A 27,380-nucleotide genomic window follows, 5' to 3' on the forward strand; every position below is an offset into this window, starting at 1 on the left:
TCGGAGATTAACCAAATCACCATCTTGATCTACTATGCGTAGTTGTAGGTGATCGATCACTTTCACAGATATTGGCAAGTAAATTATTTGTTTAGGCACCTCGATTATCTTGTAGCCTGGCAGAACTGCTGGGAAAAATTCATGTATTTTATGAACTTTCTGCTGATTTACGTATGCTCCTGTCGTCTTGTTACATTCAACTCGTAAAGCGTTCACTTTGAGAATAGCTACTGGTAAATCTGAGTTGTGACTTATATAGGGCTTCAAAAGTCTTGGAGTGAATCCTAGTAGACGACCAATCGAGTGAGTCGGTCGGAAATCTATTTCATGACTACACATAATAACACTTCGTAACGTATTATTATTTGGTTTGATACTAACTTTTCTAATTACTATTAGATTTATATAAGTTTATTATGTACTCTAACGGTTCTCTAATGATATTTCTAACGAATATTTGAAAATATATATATATATATATATATATATATATATAACTTTTAGCTTAAGACTATGTCAAGGAGTGCGGTAGCGCCCCGATAACAAGTATAAGTTGTATACATTGTACCGTTAGGAGCGCCCAGATGGCAAGTATAAGTTTTATATACTGTGCTGTCGAGAGCGCACTGCGATCTCATATATAAATTTATTTTGTATTATTATTATTATTTGCTAAATTCTATAATTTATACTAACTTTAAGGATTTTTGATATGATAGATATAATTACAAAAAATGGATTTACATAGAAACATTAACAACAATGGATCGATGGATGAGTGTTTATAGTCAAGAAAAAATGGCACAGATTTATACTGCGTTTAGCTTTACCTGTTTAGTTGCGTACTTATAATTGCATTGAAATGGTCACATCAACGTATAGGTTAAGTAACTATATATATATAAAAGTAACTATATGTATATAGGCATGGTATTTCACATTTCTTCTTAAGGGTTAACATGTTTAGATGCCAATATCACTATTGTATTTATTCAAGAATTTTCATGTATTTATTTAAAAAAATTTTTAATACATATATTTTAGTTATAAGAATATATACTCATGTAATAAATACAAATTTTGAGATGTGTTTTAGTTATAAGAGCTTTTATATATGTTTTAGCTATAATACAATATGTATACTCATATAAAAAATAAGGATTTTTATAAATAAAGCATAAAATATATCATGAACACTGGATTTATATTTATACTATCACCAAATCCTAAAATCCTATTCCTTCATCAGTAGCATCAAAAACTGATGAAGTCTTTGTATATGCCCTGCCTAAATATTAATAGAAGTTTCATAAGCCCTCAGGATGGCTAGATGCTCATTGCTCAGAGACTCAGCCAGCGTCTAGATGTATGTCAGCTCCTGAACAAATCAGCCATATTGAAATTTCAACCAATCACGTTTGATAAAACAGGTTGGGTCGGGAACGGAGCCGTCACCGTCGGCAACATTAGTTTATCTCAACCTTTAATCCTGCAAATCCTATTCCAAATTATCCATCGAATCCCAGATCGATAAAGTAAATTACTGATGCTCACTCTGAGCTATGGAGGGGGGGGGGGGGTCGGTAACGGGGGCGCCACCGTCGACAAAACTGGTTTATGGGGGGCTCCACCGCTGGCAGCATGGTCGATATGCAATGCTATGTCGGTAAAACAGGGACCTACTAATATGAGTTACCATGCGTCGGTATTTGGTGGCCCAGAACCCGCTTGGCCCAGTAGCCGCGCAGCTCTTACTACTTGCTTTGCCTTACGTTATCGTTCCTTATTTTTATTTATTCAATTAATTATTGAATTTGTCGAGTTTGATATATCTTATTGTACACTGCATTCTAGTGGGAAGAGTATCAATTGATTTACTTTATAATAACTAATCTTACTTGTTGTTAATATATTAAGAATGCGAAGGAAAGTGAGCATTTCACAGGATGTATATACAGTATTCCGTACTTAGCACACTTCACATATACACATATATATTTAGCAAGCATATATTTAGCATATATATGTGTGTGAGTGTGCGTGTTCGTATGTGCGTTTTTATATATTCATATATATTTTTGTATACATGCATACATTAACTGGAAAAGATCATTCTCTAGTAATCTTTAATTTATATGAAAAAACTAAGGTATAATATATGCAAGACGTTAAGTTAAAAACCATCACTTCGTGTACTTCGTCTCTGCTTCTTTTAAAGTACATTTACAGAAAAAAAATTAAGGTAAAAAAATTTTATTAGCGTTTTTATACATTAAACCTTACAAAAAATATAAAAACCAATATTTAATTTCAAGAATAAAAAAAAGAATAATTTGTTTTTGTGTTAGTAACAAAGAATAAAAAAAAACAAATAAAGTTATCGCTGTTTGTTATCTTGAAAAATGTACAGTTAAATTACATTTATTGCATTTAAAGCATTATCGTTTTAAAATTATTTTGGTTAAAAATCGTTAAGTCGTATTTTATAAAAGATTGACAATTTTAAATATAGCTAAAAATGTTTGATTCTTTTACTCGCAGTTATTTTATCTCAGTATACGTTGCAGTGTTGCAAATATTAAGTAAAAGAATGCTCTAAATCCTTCATGGACATTCTATTTTTTTTTGTTAATAAAGAAATTTATTGATGATTAATGATCTGTTTTAATGCGAACTGTTACGTGCAAATTCATTAGGCTATATATTACATAGATTATTTATATTTATTGGCTTAAATTTACACAGGACAATGTGACATAGTATTAATTTTCAAGTATGATCTTATTAAAAATAAATTTTATATTACATAGTAGTCACTATGTGTAATTTAGTATGGAGATAAAATTCATAGCACCTAAACAAATATTTATATAGAATATAACAAATAAACATTATTTTTTTCAAACATAGTTGCAAAAAATAACCACTGCCAATTCATTAGCACGTAGCTTTCTCCAACTAAATTTATAGGTCCAAAAAATAAAATATTGTCTTAATATATCTATATGTCTGCTTGCTAATGTATGAGGCGGTTTTTGATACATAATTTAATTATATATAATAAGTTTTGGATAGTTCATTGTTTAAGAGTTTGCAGACCCCTCTGTTTTTTTTATTATAGAATACGAACACCATTGACAATTTTTTTCACAGAAATTCACGCATATTTACATGTGTTTCTAACCAACCTAACCATCAAAACAACAGGCTGTTCATTAGATAGATCGCTCGCGCAATTTTCGAGAAAACGATTTTTACAATTAAGATCTTTAGTTGAAAATCGCTTGACAAAATCGTTTAAAATTTTAGCAGCAGATAGCTTTTTTTATGATTAATCACCCATTAAAATTATAAAGCATTTGACTAGATTGTTTTAGAGATGTTAGGAATCAAAAAATTTTCAAAAAAAATTTGAAACCTTAATATTTTACAAACCATAGGGGTTTGAAAGCTGTGCAATGAACTAAGCCAAAACACATAAAATATCAACTTTTTCCCGAAATCTTAAGTGCAATAAGGCCTTTTTGCGTCCATAATCGAGCACAAAAATGCGACGGGGTGACCGCCGAGGTAGAAATCTCTCTCTCTCTCTCTCTCTCTCTCTCTCTCTTCTTTCTCTCTCTCTCTCTCTCTCTCTCTCTCTCTTTCTTTCTCTCTCTCTCTCTCTCTCTCTCTTTCTCTCTCTCTCTCTCTCTCTCTCTCTCTCTTTTCCATGCTACTCTCTGCCGGGGTTGTACCACTTTGGAAATCTGTTTTGTAGAAAAAAGAGAGAGAAATAGCAGTTGGATGATTTCCACTAGTTCCCGTCGGAAAGAAAGAGAGAGAGAGAGAGAGAGAGAGAGAGAGAGAGAGAGATAGAGAGAGAGAGATAGAGAGAGAGAGAGAGAGAGAGAGAGAGAGAGAGAGAGAGAGAGAGAGAGTAGCAGACCACGCAACGCTATACTGCGTAGCTTCGCTACCAGCCTTACTACTACAATCTTGCCAGTCCACATGCATACACTACGTGGAAGAAGCCAGCGTAGCGCTGAACCAGCGTGAGTAAAGAAGAGAGCGAACCGCTGGGAGGGGGAAAACCGCGTTGTGCGGACCCGCTCGCAGCTCACCGATAAGCCGAGCGTATGTGTGTGTGTATACGAATTATTTAACCAGAATGAGATAATGTAATTTGCAAATCGAAAATTATGTACTGAATGAAGGAGTGATACTGACTCGCGAGAGTGTGTTTCTGAGCAAAATTTTCTGTCAGAAAGCTTGTAAAACAACAATAAATTAATGAAATATATATAGCGCATGCGCGCAATTGTATGCGAGACCTCGTGTCGAAATTCGCCGGGGTGACTCGAACTCTTGAGTACGAGACTTAGAAGAAAGCAGTTGAAGGTTTGCAGAAAAAAGATTAGGTTTTGCAACGCAGCCTGGAGCAGACCCACCGGTAGTGCCTAAAATCTAAGTAGTTTTTTCTATTGTTCGCGACGACATTTTCAGAGCACGAGACATCACCAGTACGAGAGGAAGAGCTGTTTTTGCCGAGAAAGTTGAGGTAGAGAATGAGGTATCCGTATGCCTGTTTCGTAGCCGTACTGCCGGGTATTAGATTTGCTCTAGTCGCGAAGCCATCGTATTTAACCGTCGGGAGGTTAGTTTGTCGTGAAAGAGTATCGTACGAATGTAAGTTTGCCGCCGAATATCAGCCGACATTTCGCTGTGAACCACATAGTCAGTTAAAAATAAAAGAATTGTTATTTCAGTGTATTAAAATAAAGTGTCATAATTTTTCTCCCGACTTTATCCACGGCCGAATCTCCTCAGGGATAAGAAGTCTCCAATAGCCGGCAACGTGTTAGTGAATTTTGTCTAAAGTTAAATTCGTTCGACCTGGCGCCCGATTAATAAATACGGTCGGGCGATATTGAAGCCAGTATTAACGAGTGAATGGCGTAATCTCACGCCTGGATTTCCCCGAAAATCCACATCGTTACAAAAAAAAAACTCATTTTTTTCAGTTTTCGATTTATTACTGAAAAAATAAGTAGTCAAATCACTTGAAATTTAAATGGGATATACTTTGACACGTGACTCATCGACATAATTTTTTTCGCAAATTTATGACATTTAGTTTCAGAGATATGAATTTTTTAAAAAAATCACCTTTTTCATTTTATCTGCCGAACAAAACGGTCGATCCCAAGCACCAAATGAGGAACAGTAGGTAATTTTCTTCTCTTTTAAATGCATTATAGCTGAATTGTTTGTAACAATTGGATGATTAAAAAAAACGCAAAAAAGTTTTTTACAAAAATCAAAAAATGGCCATAAAAAAATAATTGAGAAAATGAAATATAACTGTTTTCCCGAATTCAGAATCCAAAAATATACATGCATGTCAAATTTTATGAATATTGACGGAGTAGTTAACAGAAATATTACGGTATACACTCACACACACACACACATACGGACATTTTCTGTGCGGAGATGCCGATACCCCGTATGTGGCGCGTCCCCTGGGTGGCAGGTAGGGGAAATCTCATCGGCGCGTCGAGGTCTCCTTAATCAGCCGAAGGGTAGAGCAGAAATAAAATATGCTTCGCGGACCAAACAGACTAGGGGAAGAAACCTCGAAGATAAATTAAACATGGATAGTGAGTTAATAACATTACTACTCCAAACGGGTTAAGCCACAGTGCCTAGTCCCGCCGTCGATTCCGATCGGGTGAAAGCCCTGATGGTCGACGCTGGCCCCATGGATTTGGGGGGGGGGAAACTCACCTAGAATCCGCAGAGGTTTATCACCTGACCACTCTGCATGTAGAGACGCAGGTGATATGAAAATGGAGGTTGATGCAGACAGAGATAAGAGAGCTGCATGCATAACGCAAAGGAATGCGCACTTGCATCGCCTTGGTAGCAGAATCTATGAACTGATATAGTATGTCAGGGGCAGATACAATATGCACAAGCAAATTGAAGATTTTGCCTGAACCATAAGAGCGAGCTATAAAAATCTCTGCATTGCAGAAGATAACTTACTGCAATGCCAACGCCCAAGAACACAGAGGAGGGAAACCCAGACAACCCCAAGTCTTAAATCCCGGAAGGCGGGTACAACGGAGAAAGTCTCAACTACTCCACAGGATAGAAGTAGAGGAAACAAAGAAGCAGATAATCAAGCTGAAAAGACAGCGTGGCAGGAAGTCGTCACAAGAAAGTCAAAGAAAAAGGAGAAATAGGCAAGCAAAGAGAATAAAAGTGTCCCTGGCGTTGCAAATCAGAACAGAGGCAGCAAGAATGGACAGAAGCAGGCAAACCTCCCAGACCGGATGCTTTAATCATCAAGGCTGCAGAAGGAAAGAGCTATGCAGACATTTTGTCCAAAATGAAAGCGGTTCCGTCACTCAACACACTGGGGTATATAAAATACGCAGAACAGTTGCAGGCGATCTTTTGATAGAGCTTAAACGCACCAGAGAAGTCAAAACCTCGGACTTCCAAGAAGCAGTTAAAGCGGTACTAGTGGAAGGCGCCACAATAAAAGCACTGCAGGAAGAAGAAACCATTGAAGTAAGAGATCTGGACATGCTTACCTCAAAAGAGGAGGAACTAGAAGAACTACAGAAGGAAATTGGCGAGGAGAACATCATAGAAGACGTATGGTGACACGCATATTGCAGTGATACGGGTACCAGCTCAGATAGCGGCTAAGATCACTAAGCTACAGAAGATCAGAATAGGATAGGCCAACTGTAGGATCCGGGTGGCTAACCACAAAAACGAGCCGCTTAGGTGTTATAAATGTCTAGGTTTTGGCCATATCGGTAGAAAGTGTACAGTAACTGAAAACATAAGTAAGCTTTGCTTTAAATGTGGAAAAGATGAGCAGAAAGCAAAGGGGTGTAAGAACCAACCCATCTGTGTACTCTGCAAAGGAGGCACAGGGAAGAAGAGTGACTACGCAGCTGGTAGCTATGCATGCCCAATTTATCAAGTTACAGTAGAAGCCACCGACAGATAAAGAAAATGAAAATAGTGCAGTTAAATATGAATTACTGCGCGACTGCACAGAACCTACTGAGCCAGTATGTCCGCCAGACAGGAATCGATATAGCCATCATCTGTGAATGATGACAGCTATGCTAGAGTCACAGGATGACTGGTGCGCAGTAAACAACTACGTAAGGACTATTATCAAGAAGGTTAGAAATGACAAAGAGAATAGAGGAAGCACGTGACGAAACAGCTGAGTAAAACTGTTGCTAGACGAGGGCCACTAGGTAATAGATACAAAACGCTCCTCGGACTAATGCAGAGGAACGTAAATCACAGAGTTGAGCTCTCACTCCCCTGCCCGATGCAGAGAAACGTAGGAGCTAGAGTTGAGTACCTCTAAGTGCTCCTCAGAACGATGCTGAGAAACGTAGGTAACTGAGTTGAGCCCAGACTCCCTCAACCGATGCAGAGGAACGTAGGTGTCGGAGTTGAGTCTGTCCAGAGGATGGCTGCGGTCGATGCTGCTCGAAGTAGACAACCGGACGATGTAGCAGGAAGCAGACGGCTGGACGATGCAGAAGGAAGAAGACGGCAGGACGATGCAGAATGAAGAAGACGAGTTTGATCCTGAACCCCTAATCACCTTGGTGGATGGGAGATGTACGGAAATGTCAAACTTCAAAATAGAAGCCAAAAAAGGCTAGTTAACGGGCTCCACGGAAGTATTGTTCAACGATAGTACCTGTGGGGATCCGGTGTCGGAGGGCTACTTGTGTAGAGCTTGCTCTGCCTACGCCACATAAAAAAAAATACGGACATTTTCTAAAAACACTTAATTTAAAATTTTAACACACCAAAAATTATTCTCTAGAAGTTTTAAAGTAACTCAAAATTGTACTATTACAAAGCTTCCTCTAGGAGGAAGCAAAATTGTAAGCTTCAAAAGCAAGCTTATCAGATTATTTGTTTATATTGTATCTGTATAGAGTAAACTTAGAAAAAGTGCGAAGATGTTTACTCAAAGACAGGTTTATTTTGAATGACAGTTATTTACAATCAATAATATGAAGTTGCATGAAAAACAATAGAACTTAAAAAGAACGTTAATTGAAATATACTACATTTCCTCCTTCCTTTATAAAGATTTCTTTATTATGGTGAAGAGTAAATAGTTCGTGATTTGCGTATCCGAGATGATCGTCGAATCGGCAGTGTGTTTGGAATGAAATATGACTGTTCTTGAGGTAAACTTTCAGTACGTCGATCTTGAGTTTGAAACGTAAATTCTTCTTAAAGAGTTGCAGAGGTATATACATTTTGGAATGAATCATTTACAGCAGGTGGAAGAGATGCGTGTGATTTTGAGGATTGAGCTTTCGTTGTAGTCGTAGACATCTCAACACTTAAAGTTAGTAAAGATTTCGAAATTAAAGATTCTTGAGTTGACGTAGCTTGTATAGTCGGTGATTCTTTAAACGACACAGTCTGAGAAGTCGAAGGAGCCTTATATGATGGTGTAATAACTTTAGTATTTACTTCTTGTTGTGTACTCATAGATCTTGGAGTTCATGTGCTTGTGGTGGAAAGCGTTGTCAAATTAGTACCAATTTTATCTTAAAAAAAGGTTACTCTTTCTGGTTTCTTTGTGTTCCTTTGCCTTCTTCTGATTTGTTTATAAAAGCACGAATTTGATCGACGTGTCGTTTATACTTTTTATCTATGTAACTGATTTCATAATATATATCTCCTAGATGAGAAATAATTTGCGCTGGAATCCATTTATCTAATTTTGGGTTATTGAAAAGAAAATAAACATGTTCAAGTGGTTTAACTTCTCGGTACGTATTGATAAAATCAGCTTGATGTTTCTCAGAAATCTTCTCGTTGATAGGTTCGGGTCGAACAAGATCTAATCGTGTGCAAATGTTCCGTTTTAAAAATAATAAAGCAGGTGGTTGTCCAGAAGTTGAATGAGGAGCTTTTCTATATTTCTCAAGAACTTATTCAAGTTCCGTTGCAAAGAACCTTGTGTTGTATTCATTTTAAGTAAGGCTCTTTTTGTTGTATCCACGCATTTTTCTGCTTGACCATTTGTCGAAGGGTGATAAGGAGCAGTAAATTTGTAATATTTCACTCCAATTATCTTGAGATATGTTTCAGACTCATCTGAAACGAATTGACGGCCATTATCTGAAAGAACAATGCTAGATACACCATAAGTAGCGAATAACTGATCGAGAATATCGATTGTAGCGGTGCTAGTACTGGAACTTGTGACCTTGACTTCAAGCAATTTACTATAAGCATCGGTGATAACTAGAAGCATCTTACCAGCTACTGGTCCAGCGTAGTCTATATAGATACGTTCCCATGAGCCTTTAGGATATTCCCAATGATATGTGTTGAATTTAGGAGGAGCATAAGCATGCTTGGTACACTCAGCACAAGATTTAGCAATAAGTTTAATATCTGCATCAGTTCTTGGACAGTAAACAAATGATCGTACCAAACCTTGTATTTTGACAATGCCCAAATGCGCTAAATGAATGTCGTTTAAAATTGCTTGACGAAGAGACGATGGAATCACAACTCGATGTTCAAAAATCAAGCAATTTGAAGATAGACCATAAGAAGACTCAGGCGCTTTGTATCCATAATGAGATAGATTGAGCAGCTTCGAGTAGTTGAATAATTTTATCTAGGTTAGAATCTTTACGAGTTTCCTTCGCAATCTGCTCTGCTCGTACAGGAAACTGATTGATCTGGTTGATAATAAATGTGTCAAAAGAATCAACTTCTGAAATTTCCTTAATAGCGTTAACTGTTGAAGGAAGTGGAGCACGTGAACAATAACCGGCATTTGCATTAGCTTTAGTTCGCTTAAACTTAATATCATAGTTGAAATGAGCTAAGTAATCAGCATAATTAACCATTCGACTGATACAAAGAATAGGAAGTGATTTTTCAGGATGAAAAATCTGTGTCAATGGTTTGTGATCTGTAAACAGCGTAAAATGACGAGCGTATAAATAATTGAAAAATTTTTGACAAGCCCATACAATAGCTAAAGCTTCCTTGTCGATTTGAGGATAACGTTGTTCAGTAGCAGTTAATGTACGGCTTTCGATTCCGTTGCTAAGTTTATGTGATAAAACAGCTAAGGTAAGGATGGGTCGTATGGCATCAAAACTTGAGGAAAAATGAGAATATTTTTAAGCTCTTCGTATGCTTTATCAGCAGTAGGCGACCATTGAAAATATGATGTAAGAAATATGTCACAAAGTGGTCGAGCTTTTGTAGCTAAGTCAGAAATTAATGAATTTTAGTACGTAGCTTTACCAATAAACAATTCTAATTCTTGAGGTGTAGAAGATTAGGTGCATCAGGAATTGCCTTGATGTGAGAATCAGATTTATGAATGCCTTGTGTATCTAGTTTATGACCCAAAAATTCTACAGAATTTGTAGCGAAAACACATTTACGTTGATTGAGACGAACGCCATTTTCAAGAAGTCGGATCAAACAAGTTTCCAGGATAATCAACAATTCTTCGAAACTTTTAGCCCATACAATGATGTCGCCGAAAAAATTTTCAACGTTTTTTAGACTCTGCAAGATTTCTATTAATCGACGTTGCCAATCTGCAGGAACGTTGGCTGCGCCGCAAGCAGCTCGTGTAGGACGAACTAACCCATGTGTAGGAGAATTGAGGGTTAAAGCATGGCTGAAGATGAGTATAAGCATGAAGATGAGTATAAGCATCTGTAATATCAAGATGTGCGTAAATTTGGCTCCTCTTACTTTGTTGAAAATGTCACTAGGTTTTGGAATAAGACATTCATATATTATTATACGTGCATTCAACGTAGGTTTATAATTACCAGTTATACGAATATTACCATTTTTTGCAATAACGACGTGTGTAGACGAAGCCCACTCGGAAAAATCAACTTTTTTGTAAAATCCAGACGCAAGTTTAGCGTCAACTGCTTTAGAATATTTGTCGCGTAACGCATATGCTATATCTTAAGCACGAGCAAAAACAGGAGAAGTTCCAGGTTTAAAATGTACCTTATCTGGAGATCCAGTAAGCTTTCCAGCTGTTTCACTGAAAACTTCAGCGTACCTTGTCAAAAGTTGATCCAGCTGTGCTTGTTGATCACGAGTTAATGAAGATGGAAGAGTAGAAAGTGCATTAACCTTGATTGAAGGAAAGAGTTCGGTCCAATCAATTTTGTGACTGAATTGTGCGATCCATTCACGGCCAAATAAGGAATCGTAAGAGCCTTGAATAACGTAGACCGGAAGTTGACGAGATGTAGAACCAAATAACACATTAACAGAGCAAGTCCTGATGCAGTTGAGGCAATGTTGCGAATAACTCATGAATTTCTTAGAAGTTGGCTGTAATTGAAAATTAGGTTTGAGGTTATGAAGTGTATCGCTACCAATGAAACCCTATGGTGCACCAGAATCTAATTCCATATTTAATTTGTGGCCTTCAATGAGCACTTGAAGTATTTTCTTACCACAAGACTTATCAATAACGTGGATTTCTTCGACTGCGTTGAAACATTTCAATGTATCTGCTTGTTGTGCAGGATCTTCAGAACTTTGTATTTGAGAAGTAGAAAGCGAAGATGAAGCTCTGCAAACTTTCGCTATGTGCCCACGATTTTTGCACTTATGACACTCAGAAGTACGAAATGGACACTCACTGCATTTGTGACGTTCTCCGCATCCATAACAAGCGTACTGACCTTGTTGTTCGCCATAATCTTACTTCCGAGAAGCACTGCGCGATGTATGTGAAACATTCCGTTTATATGCTTGAAATGCGTCGTTGAATAAGATAGCGCATGTATCTTATTAGAAGTAGAGGTAACCTCATTCGCTGTTTGATGAGTTGACTCCAATGTATGTGCTATTTCGTGAGCGTCTTTGAATGTAGTAGGTTTTTTGGCGAATATTTCGTCGCGCATATCACGATCGGTGAGACCATGTAGAAGCTGCTCAATCAGTATCCTGTCGAGAAATGTGTCGTATTTGTGAATCGTAGTGAGAAATTAGCAATGGATTCATTCTGTAGCTGTACATTTTGTCGGAACTTAACACTTTCTGCATATTTATTTTTCTCGACGTCGAAATGTTCAATTAAAACAGTGCGAATTTGTTGATACGTACGACTTTCTAGGTATCAGAAGCAACAAGAACTTTTAGAGCATTATTAATTTCTGCGCTCATATATACTCGAGCGAAATCACTGTATTCTTCTTCCGAAATTTTACTTAATTGTAATGCCCACTCGAATCTCTTGAAATAATCGTTGACTGTTGTTCCGTCGGACGAACGATATTCTTGATACTTGAACGGAGAAGCTTTGGGTTGAAATTGAGAAGTAGATTCAGGCTGGCTTGTAACAGGAGTGGTAACTTGTGGAATAGCAATCCTCAAAGCATCTGCCAATGCCTTCGTCACAGCAGCAATCAATGCAGTAGAAGGTTCCTCTGCGTTCGACATAGTTATGTTGACGTTGACTTGTATTGAAAATATGCACTTTTCACTATTTCTCTCATCGTGATATTGAAGTAGAATATAGAAAATAAAGTAATCGGCGTACTTTCGAAACCAATTCTGACACCAAAATATTGTCTATGTATAGAGTAAACTTAGAGAAAGTGCAAAAATGTTTACTCAAAGATTTATTTTGAATGACAGTTATTATTTACAATCAATAATATGAAGTTGCATGAAAAACAATAAAACGTTAATTGAAATATACTACAGTATACATTCATACATAAAACCTCATAAATAACATACAAAAGAAAAATATTCAATTTTAAGAATAAAAATATCAACATTAACGTATTCATGATGATAACAATAAATTCAAAGATAAAAAAAATATCAAGCTGTTAATTAAATAAAAAAATGTACAATTTTCTTACAATTATTACAACGTACTTGATTATATATATTCTGGGTTCAAAACTTGTTTTTGTTTTATCAAATATTATCAAACATTGATGGTTATAAATATAATTACAAAAAACTTTTAATTTTATTTCTCATAGTTATATCACATATATAAATTAATTAATACACATGCAGTGTTTGTTTTGATGTTTGAATCTCGTGCTTACTGGTCAACTTAGATCTCGTTCAACTTCAATCATCAATTATTCCATTATTTCATAATTTATTAAGAGTATTCAAATATTTTTTATTAAAAACATGTCTGCCACAACAACATATTTATCATTATGTGAAATTTTATGGAAAAATAATTTCCAATGTTTTAAGAACAAAGTAGATGTAATTATAAAAGATATTGAAAACAAATTTTTGTTTCTGTAGCAGAATTGCAGCAAATGAAAAAAAAATCATCTAATTCTTTTATACATGATCATAATCAGATGGAATGATGTTGGTCGTAATAAAAGAAGCATTCATAAGTTTAAATAAAAATTTTTTACAAAAAATTTTACGGTCACTTTTAGAACAAGTTTAGTTGATTGTCCCGAAGAAGATTCGGTAACAGTATTTGGTGATAGAATTGTCAGAAGCCCACGTATACCCTATGATGAAGCGTCCGAAAAAAAGAAAAGGGGACGTATTGGAAATTTGCTGCAAATTATAGTGCCGAAGAACTATATCAAGCTCTCAAACTTAAAGAACAAAATTTCAATAATACGAATACAGCTCCTGAACAAAATACTTATGAAAGTATTAATGCTACTCAAACTCTAGCTATGTACATTGATATACAATTATCGAAAGAAAAATCTGAAAGACTGAGATCCTACAATGAAATATTAGTAGAAGATAAAATATATTCTCCTCATACCTATATTTTTACAAAAAAAAATTATTGTTATCCAGATCATATAGATTTAAAAACAAAAGTAAACTTTATATCTCTACTTGAACACACTATAAAAAGAATTCTTTTATTATTAAGGGGACAGATACACCTTGAATTATCGAAAAATAAAAAATTCAATTTTTTGTTTATATTTTTCCCAAATTACTTAAAAAATTAATTAAACTATTAAATATATTCAGGTACAATGTAAGAAACATAAAACAATGTTTATATGTGCCATATTATCAGGTATGACATTTCTTCGAAGGCCTAAATTCAGAATTTCCAATTTTCAGCTACCGCAGACTTACTTAAGATTTGGGTTTCGAAGGGCACTTTTAAACTAACAGACATGCTTTAAACACATATAGTTTCCAGATGAGTGTGGGGTTTTGCAAAAGAATATTCTTTAAAAAAGTTTTCTGGGTATTAACATAAAATTTGATATTTTTTAAAGTGTTTAAACAATTTTTGTTGATTATTTTCAGATAACTTTCTTAAATAACAACAACACATACAACACCCTGCAAGCCTTGACGTGTAGAAAAGTAATAGATTGCAACACATTTAAAAATTATTGCTATGAAACAGCAGAAATATGTGTAACTCTTTATCATTGGTACAAAATGCCCCCTTCTGCACACAAATTATTAATCCATGTAAGCGATATAATTAAAACATTTAATGTTCCATTTGGTTGGCTATCTAAGGAACCTTTTGCAAGCTAATAATAAAACTTTTAGAAAAGCACGATCAGAACATAGCAGAATGTCCAACCGAAAATTTACAAATGAAGATCTTATGCAACATCTTCTAATTTCATCAGATCCTCTAATAAGTAAGATATTGACAAAGAAAAGAAAAATAAACGAATTAACTAATATAAGTTTATTGTTGAAAAATTAATAATGTATAACTTATAGGTAGTATATTGTATAGATTGAAAAAAGACAAACATTGAAAAAAGGTTCGATACCATCGATTTTTCCAGCAATCGAGCCTCAGCAGAGCACAAAAAATAGCGCTAATGTCTACTATGTAGAATGCCCTGTACCGCAAAATACCGTCATACGCAGTAAGTTTTACTTAATCATGAATATATATTAAAAAAAATAATAATTAAAATCCAACTAGGTCCTTTAGCGTCGCATGTACTGCAAAACAGCATAAATACGGGAAAAATTGAATGCTCGAGGGAACGAAATGAGCGGGAAGTATCTGAGGTCGCGCATAGTGAGTGTAGGAAAGCTAGAGACTAAAACGATTGATGTTGGCTATCTTGGGTTTGTGTTAAGGTCTTCTTTCCCATAAGATTTCCAAAGTCATGTTACAGTAATCTTCATCTCACTTGTATCACTTGTATTTCCTACTTGATACGAACGGATATGGATATGCTGTTTGTTTGCCCCCAGGGTACCTCCACGTGGTGACGGTGGGAAACGACCGATTCTTTTTTTCGGTCGGCTAAACCCCTGGGTGAAGGCTTTAGAGCCGTCATGGCAGACAAACAGCAAAAAATTACGATGCAGGGATTCGGAACCCCAGTATCGGCGACTGGTCAGGGTGAGCAAGCGGGCCCGCAGGCGTAGTCATCGAGCGACCGCAGCTCTTTGTTAGTGGGAAACTTGGCTTTCGAAGAGTATAATACTACAAGAATTTATCACTTGAGGTCTGGTGACCAAGAATGCCTTATAGCAAAACGGGATAGTTTTTGCTACATTTGTGGCAAGTATGAGACCCCAAAAAATAGAAGAAAAATCAATCAAAATATTAAAGAGCAGTACAAGAACATGTTTGACTTAGACATGAAAATTGACGAATTTGATTGGGTTCCTAAAATCATATGCGGAATATGTAGGAAAATGCTACAGAAAGGCAAAAATGGTAAAACTGAAGTAAAAATGAAAGTGCCTACGATATGGAAGGAACCTTTAAGGAAAGAAGACTGTTATTTTTGTAATACGAATTTACATGGAGTTAATAGTAAAATCAAGTCGCACATTAATTACGCTAACGTTGAAAGTGTCACGAAACCTATATATGAATCGTCAATTGATAAAAGAAGATCCACTGGGTACGTACGTAAGTGGAAGTATGGATCTTGAGGAAAATTTAGAAAGACACGATAAAGATGAAATGATAGAAGAAGAAATGGAGGAAGGAGATGTTATTGCGGAAGAAGAAAAATCGCCTGATGAAGACAATAACGTTGCTAGTACAAGTGATACAAGTGACGAGGAATACATCCCCTATAATGCTAAGAAGGAGAAAGGTCCACTTACACAAGAAAAAGTGAATGATCTCATACGCGATTTGGGCCTACCAAAGGATGGGGCGGAGTACTTGGCTTCATGGCTAAAAGAAAATACTAATGAAGCTGGAAAAATTCGAGTTTCTTACTACCGAGACAGAGATAAGAAAATATCGTGATTATTTCACTAAAGATGAAGAATTTTCCTTAGTTTACTGCAAAGATATAGTTGGTTTGATGAATTGCTTTAAACATGGATGTTACAACCCCAATTATACTAATATTAACAGGTATATCATTAATTAACAAGGATAATGAAAGGGTAACAGGCGAGAAACTTGAAAAAGTGGAAGGTAGTGATGCTGTAGACCTTGTAACATTAGTAGCGGACCAACCAAAAAAGACCACTGAATGCATGCTGGCGTGCAACGAATCGCAACTAGGAGAAGTCTCAAGTAGTGAGTTACTATGATCAAATGACTGTTTTAACGAATATCGTTCTAATAAAATGCAAAAAATGCATTAATATACAATACAATAACAACACAATTAACAATATACATTATAATATTTTGCAATATTAGATGTCGCATCTTCTATCACAATAGCCATTGGAGAAAAAATCGAGCAAAATAAATCTGTACAAGCTCGTGAAACAGATTTTAAAAATTCTGAAGTTACACGTTGTAAGTGTTGAAAAAATTGTAGATCTGAAAAAAAGAACAGAAATGTTGCAATATAATAACTAGGTTTAAATAATAGGAGTACATATATATATACAGGGTGTTTCATTTTAATCCGACCACGACCAAAAACCATGGAAAAACTAATTTTAACGAAAAATGACCTTAAGTCAGCAAAGCATAATCACATTTTAAGTCAATTATTCTCTTAATGTTTATTACAATAACAAAATGATAATTCTACGAAAAAATTGAAAGGAAAACAATCTTAGGCTGATACTTCTTATTTGACCTTGAATTGACATTCTCAAGGTCACTAAAGCAAACTTGAAATGTCATTTCCGACGTAATTTTTTCCGCTGCTCCGTATTCCGAGGTCAAAAATAGGGGTTCCCGTTAAAAAAATACAATGACCTTGAAAATCGAGTTCAAGGTCAAAGGTGTTGGTGTCATTAGATGGCCCCTTTTGCTCCCTTCAACTTTTGTCAAGGTCATCTTTCGACATCAGTAAAATAAAACCAGACAAACAGCTGTTTAGCAGATTTTTTGTTATTTGACCTTGAATTGACCTTCTCAAGGTCACCAAAGCAAACTTAAAATATACTTTGCGACATAATTTTTTCCGCTCTATCCGATTCCAAGGTCTAAAATAGAGGTTCCTATTTAAAAAAATCACAATTACAAATAAATTTTAATAATTACAGATTTACATAAAAGAGACTTCAATCAATATAGATTACATGGATGAATTAAAAACTGCTAATGATATTACGAAGCTGATAGCATACGTGTCCGATAATGTATTTCTTTGCCAAAAAATCGACGGCATTAACAAGTATAATATCGTTTCTATTATTGTGCATATAGACAAATTCATATAAGTGTTTTACTTTCACGCATCTCCGCACACGAGAACGTAACTTTTATTATTTTATTGCAGATCGAACAAATGTCCTAGTTTTCCAATTCGCGACAAAAATCGGCATTCACCTGGTCCAAAAGAAACACGCTGCGGTGAATGTGCTGAAATGCGTAAAAAATTAATCAAGAGTACCTTCAAGCAAAAAACAGAAAAGCTGTAAGGGTATCGCAAAAAATACGCTGTGCGAGCAAAAGATCTCAAACAAAAATCAAAAAGACTCTATCGAAAGGTATACACTTCCATTGAGTTAGACGTTTAAATAATATTTACGTATTTATATAATATATCGATTTTAGATTGACGTATTGAAACAAAAAATTAAAGGCATACAAGTTGAATGTTGAAGAGCAGATAAAGACGCATTAAAAAAAGCGTGTGACATGTTACCAGAAAGTCAACAGGCTGCAGTAAAAGCATGCTTTGATGCTTCGACAAAAAAAGGACAGCAGAGGTAACAGATACACAAATCATTGGATATATGAATGCTTGCTTTTACGTATCAAGAGTCGCAAAACCTATAAACACTCGAGAACGCATAAAATTTTAGCGTTGCCATGTTTAGGGACATTAAGCAGGTATATCAAGTTAATCAAAGGCACTTATGGTTTCGATGATAAAACGTTTGAAATTTTAAAAATGAAAATGGCGAGCATGGATCCAATAGATGTTCGTGGTAAGTTTTTGTTTTTATATTCAATAAGGTGGCTAGATAGATACAACTGCTCTTAAAGTTTGCTCAATTCACGGTGCTACCTCGGGAACGGATTATCGGCTTATTCAACCTTTAAAAGTACGTAAAGAAGTATTTGTTATGAAAATCGCGTAAAAGTGAAATATTATTCTAGCACCGAAGCTCTAGCAGAGAAAACTTCCACAATGCGACGATTTCATTCAGTACGCTCATACTCCTGATTCTCAGGAGCTACGAAATCACGCCAGTTTATCTCGCCTGCATCGTCCCGAGATAAACACTGACTCGGCGGGTCAGCGTGTACGCGATCCTGCTATCCAAATTTTATATAATTCAAGGGGAGAGCGAGCATCTTTGCCGCTCGCGTCCCGCAACGAGATTGAGCGCGGGTGTTCAATTAACTCTCGACTTCTCATTACGCAGGGTAATACATAAAGATACAATCTGCTAATGTGTAAATTGATAATAACGTCGAGATAACGACTCGAGAGTCGCCGAGCGCTCCATCGAGAGCTGTGAATATTTATATACGAGCAAGACCTTATAAATTCGTGAGTTATTTGAATATATATAACACACACACGAGAGTCCGCTACAAGAATTGATAGTTCACCTATTTTTAAATAACGGTGCCAAGAATAAGAGAGCTCGCCTGTTCGGTGATTGGATTTTTGTCCTTGCGCTGCATACTTATCTGCTCAAGCTCATTGCGTGCGCTATATTTATGGAGATATAAGTAATTAGCAGGGATTGTAGTTCGCTATGCACACACTACCCCTCGCCTCTAAATAAAGCGTTTATCACATAAGTGAAAATCATTTTTTTATATGGAGTCTCGTTTCTCGTCGTTTCTCACTTGACTGATTCGAAAAATACATAAGTTAAAATTGAGCGCATTATCTAGTTCTCATCGATTCGCTGAAATCAGCCGTCGTAAAATTAATCGTCGCACAATTTCACCGACCTTCTCGATATTTTCGTCTCTGCATCGCAGTAAAATAACATTTTTTTTCCTCCTATACGAAATTACAGGTGTTTACAAGAGGAAAGGGTCAGAGGTGACAAAAGATATAGAGCCATTATGCGTGATGCAGTTTTTCGTCTGATTGAAAGTACTCGCGCGAAATACGATTAATAAACTCACGGAGTGTTAAAAATCTTTTTTATTTAATAGGCATACTTTTGGTCGACAAAATGAAATTGACAAAAACATTGTCTTTTGATCGACAAAAGTTGAAGATGGAAGGTTTCACAAACCTTGGTAAATACACTCCAAAGTACCAAGAAGGACAAAAAGACGACCACGCACTAGTCATTATGTTCCAGCCTTTTAAAGAAAAATTGGTCCAAGCATTGGGATGCTATTTGAGTAAGGATAGTGCAAATGGAACGGTGCTGCATCAGATCCTTATGGAAGCCATAATTTTATCTGAACGAGCAGGGCTAAAAGTTGATGGCATAGCAAATGATGACGCATCCTGGAATCGCGCTATGTGAGATCTCTTTGGAGTGACGGAAAAAAACGTTAGTGTTGAACACGTAGTTGACCCGCCTCGACGTTTATGGTTTTTTTCAGATTTTCCACACTTAATCAAGTGCTTACGCAATTTCTTTTCAAAGCTTAGCGAGTACGACCAAGTCTGGGTAAATTCATTCGAATACAACTACGTCGGTAGAGAGTACATTGAAAGTTTATAACATGCACAAATTATACAAGTAAAGCACTGGTATGCAGTATTAAAAGTAGAGAATCCAAAAGATTACAATTTAACAATAAATTATCATTTGAGGGAAGAGCACATTAAACCACAGTATTATAAAAAATGAATGTGGTTTTAGCTTTTCAGGTAAATACAAGAAATAAACAAATAGTCAGATAAAACATGCGCTATCGCAAACGTAATGCAGTTTAGCGAGGACTGTAGTAAATTTAAAACATACATGTAGTATTTTTCATTGGGAACAGCAATATTATAAAAAAACACAATTATTGTGTAAAATAACACATTATTAACAAATTTTTTTGCAGTTTTTTTGGATCTTCTGACGCAATGAAGTTGCTAAGAAATGATCACCCTAACTTACAAGAGTGCGATGGTTCTATTAAATTTTGCCGAAGAGTCAAATCATTAATTACGGCAATGAATAGCCGGACATCCATAAATAACTTAAAACCAGGAAATGATATGTACAAGGTATTATGCAGTTTTATCATTTCGACAACAGATTAAAAATGCTAACTTGTCATTTGTTTAAAAATTAAAATCATAAATGATTTTTTTACAAAGTACATCCGATTTATAGTTGAGTTATAGAAGGAACAATTAATGCCAAGTTGGTGTTTTTCACAACCGCGTTCTAAATTGATATTTTTTCTTATTCAGCCGCCGTCGATTTCCTATATCAGTAGCCTTATACTTAAAACGAATAATTGTATGTGTATACAAAATTGAAACTACACGTATAATGGGTCATATATAAATAAACTATACATTAATAAATTACCTATTCTTATATGACGATATCATTCTTTATAGACTATAGAATCTTTTTTGCAATTTTTACACGAATGGGAAAATGAGGCAAAAAATCAAGCTAATAACTTTGAATTTATCACCCATTCGACATGCTATGGTCTTAAAATAACACTGTGTGGAGCTCTGGAAATATGTAAATTTCTCGTAGTTTTAAGTACTTAATGACATCGAGATTGAGCCAAGACAACTTAGAGGTAGTTATGTACAACATTTCGGCCAGCAATATAAATATATAAATTATTAAATGCGCGATCTCTTCAAGCTTTGAAAACTCTGCAGTGAAAAAATGACAAAATAATTTTTTCAGCGAAATTTTTGATTGATGTGGCATTGTTGTGGGTCAAATGATCACCCTGACTCCGCTCTTTTTATACAGATGTATAAGCTCATCTCCACGTATTCATTAATAAAACCACCCAATGGTTCTGGAGGGGAAGTCGTTGATGTCTTGTTAAATATCAAAGACATAAAAGATGATGATGACCGACGAAAACAGTAGGATGCACAAATCGACACGATTCTCGATAAAGGATTGCACTCCGATACGCTTTCTAAAGCTGCGAAAATTCTCGAAGAGCATGACTATTTTAAATACTCTACGTCCGATTATATTTTGGCGTTCGTTGCAGGCTTCGCGCAAAGGAACACGTTTTGCTAAAACGCAATCGGGAAAAAAATGTAGCCTTTGCGAAGACTGCATAGCGACGCTTATATTGTCTGCAGAGAAAAAAGAAACTATATCAGAGGCATATAAGCTTATTCAAATTCGTACGAAAGGTTATTTGTGTGAACCATCTGCTAACTTATTTGAATTAATCAATGTATTGGAAAGGACAACACTAAAGGTCATAAATTCAGGACAAATACATGCCGACACTCTGTTTCAAATAACGTCAGAATGTCAAAAATTAGCATCACTTCCGTCGGTCGGTTACGAGCAGCACAAGGAAACATTAACGCATCGGATAATATCTTTTTATTTAACAACGCGAATGTTTTTTATGACTAAACAACCTAATAAAAATGATTCTGTAGAGAAAGAAAGAACTAGAGAGAAAAGGAAGTTGTCAAAGCTTTCTTATGCTCCGGATCATGAACAAGATTTTCATGTTCAGCATTGCGAATCCGTTAAAAAGAAGAAAAATATTACACCGAATAAAAGGAAAAAGGCTGCATCTACAAGTGATCAACTTATACCAAAGAAAAAACCAAAATGTACCAAAGCCAAATAAACTAAAAAACCTAAAATGTTATTTGTTTTGTTACTCAGCCGCTATTTTTTATATAACAGGGCATAATTTCAATTTTTAATATTTATTAATGTAACGGTTTAACTTTCCCCAAGAGACTGGATAGTCAGTCGGTTCCAGGATCAGGATAGGGGAAAGGGGCAAGAAAAGAGTCCGTTTTTATATTTTTAATAATAACAAAATATATTTCTTAAGTAAAGAATGATTAAGTGAAAGAGGCTCCAAGGATCCTCCCTCTCGCCTACCTCACGAATGACCACGTAAGTTTGCGCTTGCTCCCTGGCCAGTGCGGCCATCACCCGCTCGTAGGCAGCTTGCAACTCCTCGGGATTCATAACCTAAGTAGACAAATTTTCCTAATTAAGGTTCGCAGCCCTTTGTGCGCGCGTTTTTCACGGTGACGTCGACGGGTTAGTATTCGTTGCTTCATGCCTGCGGTTGAGTGAACCCTTCGGACTACCATGCCTTCTCTTCACAGTGTCGATCTCAGCTCTAGGGCTCTCTGGCGTAGGCCTCGCACGCCTAGCCGTATACACCTTCTTCCTTGGACGGCCTCTCTTCTTGCTCGCAGGGTTTGCTACGACCACGTGCGTCTTTTTCTATCGCTTTGGACATTGCGCTACCTTGTAGCATACCATGCCAGTAGTATCTTCTGGCCAATCGTTCTGGTGTTTTGGTTACGCCCAAGTGTCCTGCGGTAAGGTCATCGTGGCATTCTTTTATATGTCGGCTTGTTTTTCGGTATGTACGCAGATCTTCCAGTCTTCGGTTGTATCTGTATCGTTAAGTCCAGTGTTTGTAGAATGTGGCGGTGTAGGACTCCATTCTTGATGCAATATTTCGGGTAACTTTTTGGGTCCTGCTGGGTGTTGCTCAACTTCTTCGTATGCCAAGTGCAGCTCGTCTTGACGTCGATGTTACACACTGCTACTAGTTGTCTGGACAGAGCATCTGCGATGGTATTATCTTCCCTCTTTGATATTCGACCTCGTAGTCTCATTGTGACAACTACATTGCCCATCGTGCTAATCTGCCAGACGGATTGTCAATTTTTTCGAGCTATTTAAGAGATTGATGATCGGTATGTACGACAAAATGATAACCTTTGAGGTATTCGCGGAACTCCTAAATTCCCCATTTTATGGTAAGACATTCCTTTTCGGTCGCTGAAGAGTTCCGCTCGGCCTGGTTCAACGATTGGCTGTCGTAGGCGATAACCCGCTCTTATTCTTCTTCTTCTTGGGTCAGAACCACTCCTAGTCCTTCGTTACTGGCATCTGTATGTAATACAAATGTTTTTGAGAAATTTAGGCATGCTAAGACTGGTGCTCGCACTAGGTCTTCTTAGAGTTTGTGGAAAGCTTCTTGTTGCTCGCATCCCCATTCCTATTTTAACTTTTTCTTCAGGAGTTTGTTGAGAGGGTCAGTTTCCTTGGCCACCTGTGGTATGAACCTCCTCCTGTACCAGGATATTAATTTTTTGCAAAAATGGCTTTTCTCCTAATTTGGTTTCAGTTCGGCTTTAACTCCGGTAAAATCTGCCTGAGTCCACCGCTAAATCAGCTGTGGAGCTAATCCACAGAAAAATGTACGGCTATTCTAACTCTACATTTCTCTCAGTGTGGATGCCGATGTCGTTGATTAATAGCACTGATGTAGTGGATTGGTTGTGCTGTAATTCCCTCTTGGCTACGATGAGGCGGATGTTCAGTTTACGTAGAGCATCCATTCCCAGCAGTATCTCGTGGCATAGTCCCTTCATTATTATGAACTTGTTCCTAAAGGTGGCTCCCAGGGTTGTTGCTTTACCCTCTTTGTAGTCTGTCTGTTTAGTTGTTGATCCATTTGCAAGGGTAGCGTGGGTTTCTTATTTTCCATGGGACCATCCGTTTTTCTGTCCAATTATTACGGTTTCTGGCATTACAAATAAGCTAACTGTCCCCGGATCGACAAATGCCAACACAGTATATTTGTTTATTTGTACGCTTAAGAGGTATCTGTCGTCTCAGAACGGTCCCTCGCTATCGTAGAGCCGCCCCTCTGGACGTTTCCCGATCGGTCCGGGAATCCATGACAGCTCTGGTGAGGACGCTATCCTTTCCGCAAGCGGAGCAGAACTTTCGTGGTTTATTTTTGCACTCAGAGCGGAAATGTCTGCGTTGTTTACAGTGCCAACAGCACCTGGCTCGGTTATAGTAGTCGGTTGTTCCGATGTTCTTGCTCGTGGATGCACTGTTGATGCCGTTTTCCGTTCTTATACGCATAGTTTAGTGGCGATATTCTCGTATTCCATTCGTTGTATTAGCTGAGGAACATCGTGGATCTCTTCTCTGCGTACTCTCAACTGTAGTTCGAGTTTCATGTTATAATATAAGTTGTCGAGTTGTTCTATCAGCGTATATCCTCCTTTACGTCTTATTAGAGTCGTTAGAGCGTTGCAGTAAGCCTTTATGTTTCCGTTGGGTTTCTGTATTCTCGCGGCGATTTGCCTGGTTAGATTGCGTCGCTCCCCGCTCGACAGGTAGAAGTTTCTGAGTCTGTCCTCGAGATCTTCCCAGGTACGACAGTCGCTGGCGTAATTACGCTGCTACTGGAGGGCTTCTTCTCAAAGTAATTCCAGGGCTCCCTGCAAAAATTGTTCACTGGTAAATCCATAGGATGCCTGTAATTCTCGAACCCTCTCTAAAAAGGTGTAGACGTCCCTTTCTTGAAAATGGCAGTTCCACTTGCGTATCTGATCGAGAATTTTATTCTCGCTCGGTAACAATTCTGGAAGATCTCCGGTTGGTGTGGACGAGCCTCCTCTCGTCGAGTTTTTTCAAGGGTTCGTTGGATTAGTTCAGAGCGTTTCATTTCCAAATCTTGCTTTAAATCGGCTTCTTCATCGTACCCGCTGGATTTTCTTGTTTATCGGTGAATTCACGCAGATTCTTCCGGGCGTATCGTATTAGACGTTGGCAAAGCTTTACTACAGACCCTTCGCTATCGAGGATTTTTCCCTGAAGTTTGGCGGTAAGCTGCGCCTTATTGAGGCGGTATATCCACCTGACTTTCATTTCACAAAAAAAGAAATTATCCGGCTTTTTTCGAGTGGCTTTTATTTTACAGTCTATCGCAAATTTTAGGCAAAATTTTCCTAAACAGGTCCTTGTCCGAACACCATGTAACGTTTCTACTTTTTCCCGGCATTGAGCAATCAGTTGGATCCAGGATTTGGTTGGGGAAAAGGTTTAAGGGTAAGTTACATTAAGGCCCACCTGTAACGGAAATAATCTACCGCGGTGGTTAGGAAGATTTCGCCTGTACAAGTTAAGTAAATTTAATCGGCGCGGTTACAATATTTTGGTGCGACTATAAAGCTACAGTGCGATTACAGTTATGTGATGACGATGATTTGAGGTTAGGTTTACATTGCGGTTGCGACGGAGTCATGTGCGCACGGCTACGTCTATCCAAATGCGCTGCGTTATAATGATTTCGGTTGCCCTGTGTGCGCACAGTGGCAGTCGGATCGATATCACAGTGTTTTGAGGTTAGCCTCGGACTTGCGGAGACGTGGAAATACGACTCTGCGGATCCTCGTCGCTGGCCTCGTCCTCCTGTGCGCGCACAGTGACAAAAGGAGTCGAGAGACGTCGGCGTAAAGGTTGTTTCGAAAGTGAGAGGTTAACCTCAAATTTACCGAGACGTGAGCGGACTCGGCGAATCGACGGTGAGCGTTTTGCTACTTCCTCAATCCTGTACGCGCACAGTGGCATAGGGTGCAGAGATACGTCACGATGTGTCTACACGAGACGGTTTCGTCGGCTGTGGTCCAACTCTGACTCTCCTTGCAGTATTTTGTGTTCACGGTACTGACCGGATCGGGAGCTCCAGTTCAACTGCTACCGACGCCGCGCGGTCAGCCATATAAAGCATCGCGGCATGTATGTGTGCGCTGTTGTGCGTGTATGTAGGGCGAGTGTGTTTGCGGCACCAAGTGTGCGCTGCGCCCGCCGCCTGGCGTGTTTCGGCTGAATTGCTTGTTGGGCTGCCGCGGCCGGCGCTCATGCGGACTTGCCTTCTGATCGTTACGCGCGCGTGCTTAATTTGCGTCGTGCGGACTCGCCTTCATGTCGCGCAGCTAACTTCGCGCCGAGCCTGATGTGTCCGCTTTCGCGTATGTTTATCAACGAGACTAGCTTATACTTTGCTTGCATCCGTAAGCGTACGCATATTCAATAATTATATCTAAACTTATATTTATTTAATATATATAAACGTATTTTATTTATTTACATGTCCTGAAAATTTTGTGATTTTTTTCAGATTCCAGGTGCAATAATTCAACCACTTATTTACTCAAGTTTTATTTATGTTGTCGTAGGTTTTAATGAAAATTATGAGAACTTCTTATTATTTATTACTCCGATCATATTAAGTGCCTTTTCTGCATCAGCTATTGGTAAATCCATCTTATTTTATTATTAATTTAATCAAGATGTTGCATTAGAAGTTTAAAAAATGTATAGAATTTTACTCATTATAGGTTATTTAATGTCAGCGGTTTTCGAATCTGTTAATGCGGCATCATTACTATCTGTACCAATAGATTTTGTAACTCTAATATTCAGTGGTATATTTTTGCAAATTGGGTAAGTTTGACAAATGCTGATTTAAAATTTTAATGTGACTTACATCTACTGAAGTACCTGGCTACAATTTTGCCATCTTGTACTGAAAGTTAGAACCTTTCTTTGAGTATCCGCAATCAGTGGTAGAGCGATTGTCGATAATTAATCTAACTCGTGTAATAGAAGTTGGTGGACTGCTCAATAGTTTTGTATTTAGAACAATACTTTAAAATAAAAATGTTTCTACGCTTCTATGGTTATTTCCTTTTGTTAAAGTTCTGTACAAAGCTAAATTAACCCAGATATTACGTTAGACGAAAATGTCGCTCTAAATTATATCCATCGATTTATACCTTAACCGCTCAAATGTACTAAAGTCTGCTATATAATTTTACTCCAGTTATCGCGTCTCGCAGAAAAACGATATTTTTTAATTTTTGACTATTTTCTTAGGATCTGCCTATAAAATTACTTCTCAAGGTGTAGTAGCCTTTCTGAAATGCAGTCGGTGCGAGTATTTGATGCTCACGAATATCTCGTACTTTGTTCAATTCTTCGGTCAGCTGGTCCACAGTTTC

The 27,380-nt window shown here is 37.2% G+C and overlaps 1 protein-coding gene across 1 annotated transcript in view; it reads left to right on the forward strand.

Annotated features, from left to right (window-relative positions):
- The window catches only part of LOC103315901 (protein white), a 501,432-nt gene extending 474,370 nt beyond the window's left edge, over positions 1-27,062 (forward strand). The window contains exons 11-12 of the mRNA XM_031928240.2: positions 26,498-26,633; positions 26,718-27,062. Coding sequence (XP_031784100.1) covers positions 26,498-26,633; positions 26,718-26,827 — 246 coding nt within the window. The 3' untranslated portion in view covers positions 26,828-27,062. The remainder of the gene's footprint in view (positions 1-26,497; positions 26,634-26,717) is intronic.
- The last annotated feature ends 318 nt before the right edge of the window (positions 27,063-27,380 follow it).

Source organism: Nasonia vitripennis, assembly GCF_009193385.2.
Source record: "Nasonia vitripennis strain AsymCx chromosome 4 unlocalized genomic scaffold, Nvit_psr_1.1 chr4_random0005, whole genome shotgun sequence".
In the NCBI taxonomy this organism is placed as follows: domain Eukaryota; kingdom Metazoa; phylum Arthropoda; class Insecta; order Hymenoptera; family Pteromalidae; genus Nasonia; species Nasonia vitripennis.